The 4,401-nt window shown below is 49.3% G+C and overlaps 1 protein-coding gene across 1 annotated transcript; it reads right to left on the bottom strand.

Moving 5' to 3' along the window:
• Positions 1–3,262: 3,262 nt before the first annotated feature.
• On the bottom strand, positions 3,263–4,115 carry LOC100278075 (uncharacterized). Its single transcript, NM_001151471.2, has one exon. It carries the CDS (start codon positions 3,823–3,825, stop codon positions 3,532–3,534), a length of 294 nt encoding a protein of 97 aa, NP_001144943.2. The 5' UTR covers positions 3,826–4,115; the 3' UTR covers positions 3,263–3,531.
• Between the last annotated feature and the right edge of the window lie 286 nt (positions 4,116–4,401).

Genomic DNA, 4,401 nt, shown 5'->3' on the forward strand with positions numbered 1-4,401 from the left:
GCATAGCTTAAAAGGCAGAAGAAAAAATCAAGAAATAACAACTCGATCGGTGTTCTCGCACACACCCGATCGACGACCACCGAACTGCATCTTTTTTCGAAAGCTTAAAGAAACTATCGAACACCTAGCAGCAATCTATATCTAATCTAGCGCGCGGCTGACGGCCGAACAGCGGCATCTTCTCTTGTGTATGAGCAGCTTCTTGGTACGTAGTAGTTCGCGTACGGGCCTGTCGTTGGCGCGATCGGGGGGACCCGAAACACGCTGCAGGCCTCGTCGACGTCACCGTACATCAGTTCCACGAGCGCGTCCTCGCCTCCGAGCCGCGCCGCCACCTCCGGCATCCCCCTCGCGTTGCGCCGCACCCGCTGGTAGTGATCCATCTGCTTCGCCGTCTTGATCATCGCGCGATGCCCGTCGTGCGCGGGGAACTTGAAGCCGCCGCCGGCCAAGGGGATGAGGCTGGCGCTGTCCTCCGGGACGGGCACCCGCACCATGACGCCGTCCAGGCACACCATCGAAAAGCTTTCTGGCACGGTCACGGCGGTATTACTGCTGTGGCCGTCCATGGCACGCGCTGATCGATCGCCTTCTCGCCGGGTTCGCTGGAAGTGTGGGCGAAATCTAATAGCTAATAATGATCGCGATACCGGCACAAATATATATAGGCCGTGGGTGGCCAAGGCGGCGTGGATTTTTATTGGCGCTCGGGCCAGTTGGGAACTTGGGATATGCTTGATCCCATGTTTCCCGGAATAAACTCAGCCCATGCATGTAATATTAATGCTTGTGCAGAAAGCCACGTCGCTACGTGAACTCCATATATGCCTTGCCAACATTTTCCATCTTAGGATCAGGCGCGCCTCTAGGAATGGATCCTAAACATATAATATTTTTTTTTGGCAACTTTAATATTTTAACATAGATGTACATAAAATTTAGGGTAGTTTAGAAACTCTATTTTTTAAGAGTTTCTTATTTTTGAATGAAAAATGAACTAATTTCTTTTAAAAAATATGGTCGTCGATCTATATTTCTTAAAGGCTAGTTTGGTGGACATAAAAATGCAGGGGATCTATAGAAGGAAACTTTTCGTTATTTGAAATTGAATAACGAGAGTAAGTAGAATTGGGCAGTAGGGTTCCAATCCCGGCTGAACGTCGGCTAGCCAGGAAAACAAAGACTCGACTACAGCAGCACAAGCAATTGGGAGACGGTGACGCCAGAGAGGTGCCGCTTCCAGGAGAGCTGCCTTGAGTCAACCACGGCGCAGGGGGTAGGGTGCTGAAGGTCACATCGTTGAGGTGCTTCCATAGAAACCAGCACACCATGAGGAGGAACGTGTTGTATTGTGCAACAGGGATCATCTGAGGTCAGGGGACCTCCCAAAGAGACGACACATCATGAGAGCCATCTCCTCTAGCAAACAGGCTCGATCTCTGATCCGATCCGGAGTTGAGTTGTAATGTCGTCAAAGCAGCTTCAAGAACAACCAGTTTGGCTTCAGCAGCGCGAGTGAGTCTTGGGACCAAGAATCGGCGTAGACCTCTTCGTTTAGCGGCGGCCACACTGATCGCGGGGTTGAAGAATGACAGAACAGTGCTGGGTATTGTTCTGCACTTCTGCTAATGTTTTATCACCCAGCCAGACATCATCCCATAAACTCGTAGCTTCCCCAGATACCATGTAATACTGCGGTAGAAAGGAAGAATACGGCGCAGTGCATCCCACTGGGCACCAACATCCATAGGCCCTCTCAAAGCTTGTTCGGTTATTTTCAATCCATATGGATTAGAGAGGATTGATACAAATTGAAAAAGATTTTGACTTACTAGTGATTGAAACCCCTCAATCATGTTCAATCTATATATATGGATTGGGGTAAAACCAAACAAGCCCTCAGGGAGATAATATCAAGACCTTCCACAGCCCAATGCAAATCATTTTAAAAAAAAACATGTCCATAGGCTAAAAATTGCAAAACAACACACAAAAAATGGACTATTATCTATACTACTCCTATTAAGGATCTAAATAAGGTGTCCACAGTGCCCCGCCTCCGCGAGCTGACTCCGCATGTGCCCACGATTTGTGCCCCTCACCGCCACCCCCCACCCACGTGGCAACCCTCGCACATCATCGTCCTCGTCCCTGTCACCACGTCCTCGAGGCGCTCGACTACGTCCCACTCATTGTTGGCCCCACACTCTCCGTCCGCCTTGACTTCATCCCCATCACCACCTCACCGTGGCCCAGTACCCTGCTCCTCGTCCTCGGTGCCGCCACCCCGCGCTCTTCCAACCGCTCCCGCCCCCGCCCCTCGCCCCCGCCCCCGCCCTCGGCCTCTTCTCCAACTCCCGTCCTGGGCGCGCCCCTCTTCGCCTCCGCCGCACGCCGGCGTCACGGCCAGCGTCAGTCCCTGCCTCCTCCTCCCCCACCCCCTCCTCCGCTCGAGACTCAATCTCTCCTCCCTCCATATATGGTCCCTCTCCTATGCTTTGTTTTGGGCTCTTCCTAGCTTCCTCCTCCCGTAGAGAGAGAACCCAGAGAGAACCTGGGATGGGGAACATCTGTGGTGGCTTGGCGAAGGACAGAGTGTCCGAGGATTTCAGGGCGTCTAGTCCAAGTGAGGGCCCTTCGTCAATCAAGAACCCGCTTTGTTTTCTTTTCCGGTTTTTTGTCTTATCCTTTCCCTTGTAACTGTTTTTCATATGATTCTTCCAAATCATGGATCCTTTTGCTAGAGCGGGTTAGATTTTTAGTGGCGGTTTTCTTAAGTAACCGCCACTGATAACCAAATCATCTTGTAAAAATATACTGCCCCATAGGCTTAATTCTACTAGTGGACATTGTGAAATGGAGACGAAAGCATGTTGCATAGAGCAATGCACCGATTGGTAAAAGGAATTTTGGATGGAAGAAAGACGGGGAGATTCAGGATCGCCACCGTTCGCCTTTTATTCCTTTATTATATATTGCCGTCAGAGATGGTTTTTGGGATAATTCATTGTTTTCGAACATGCTTTAATATCCTCCAAGTCTTTATGCACGGGCCGGGTTTGGTAGTGAAAGCACCTAGCTACAACATTTTACACATAGATAACGTTCTACTCCTAAAATTGATGGCTAGCTATTGAGCGTGTGGGTCTTTTCCTTTTAGACTTTGTGCTCAGGCAGAAGTTAAAAGAGAATTCATTTTTACTGTGTCGTCAATCGTCATCTCGGTCTAACAGCGGAGAATTAATAAAATCCTTACTCGATCGAGGTATACTTGTATCCAAATTACATTATCGGATACGACATGAATATATGCACAAACGCGTATATATCGAGAACAAATTAAAGATCAGCTCGATCAAGTTAATTAACACGGCACACATATAGCATTACATTCTTATTCAGAGATACTCACACACACAACACACCAGACAACTGAAAATACGACACGGACTCACACGGTCAAAATACAACGCCAGGTTCACTCACTGACACTTGAACACACACGCTCACACATTCACTCTGAACTGGTCATTATTCTAGCTGTAAATCAACACGGAGATGGAGCACACAGTCACACACACACACAGAGACATGACCGCTAAGGATCAGGAGACCAGTAAGTAACGATCGATTGCCCCCTCCTCCAAACACATAGAATGATTTAGATGGAGAGAGGGAGACCTGGAAGAAAGGCTTAGCCTTCCCTTGCCGATAAGACTTGCCTTCTTTCTTGTGCACCGCCGAAGCATCCCTGCTCACACGCCACCAGCCCGCGGCGCCGAAGCTCCGGGCGGACGGCATGGCAAGCATGCTTCCTCGCTGCATGCACTCACACCGCCGATGATGGCGGTGCGACGACCAGTGCTTCGCTCACAGCACCTTCTTCTTCTTTGCCCCTCTTTTTCCTCTTCCTCGACATCATACGATGGAAACTGTGCTTCACGAGTTCGGTGTGAGTGGGCCGGGAACACTGGTCAGGCCTTAGCTTGGCCAATCTTCCTTTCTTTTATAGGCATCTTCTCGTCAACTGAATCACGCAAGTCTGTGCGAGCGATTGGGCTGCAGGGATTGTTAATTGGTGAAGGGAGGATTCTTTGGTTGCGTCGTGGATTCTCGCATATCTGCACCCACTTATCTTTGAGCCAGACGACCACTGGATTCTCATGCTTTTGATCCTTTTTGTGGGTGGCCATTAAGGCGCTAACACTTTGTTATGCCTAACCTACTAGGGAGATAGGTTTCAGTGAGTCGATCGCCTTTAATTTTATGCGTAGTGGGGATCCTCTGAGGTACAATCAGTGGACACCTGTCGATGACTGACAGCGACAGTTTCTGAAATAGTTATGAGATATTGAGATGAGTGTCAAAAGATCTCGATCTTGGGATCCATTGCTACATGTG

The sequence above is a fragment of the Zea mays genome, chromosome 5 (assembly GCF_902167145.1).
Source record: "Zea mays cultivar B73 chromosome 5, Zm-B73-REFERENCE-NAM-5.0, whole genome shotgun sequence".
Taxonomy (NCBI): Eukaryota; Viridiplantae; Streptophyta; class Magnoliopsida; order Poales; family Poaceae; genus Zea; species Zea mays.

Coding starts and splice junctions, on each gene's coding strand:
- LOC100278075 (NM_001151471.2), bottom strand. CDS start 3,825: ATGCAGCGAGGAAGCATGCTTGCCATGCCGTCCGCCCGGAGCTTCGGC.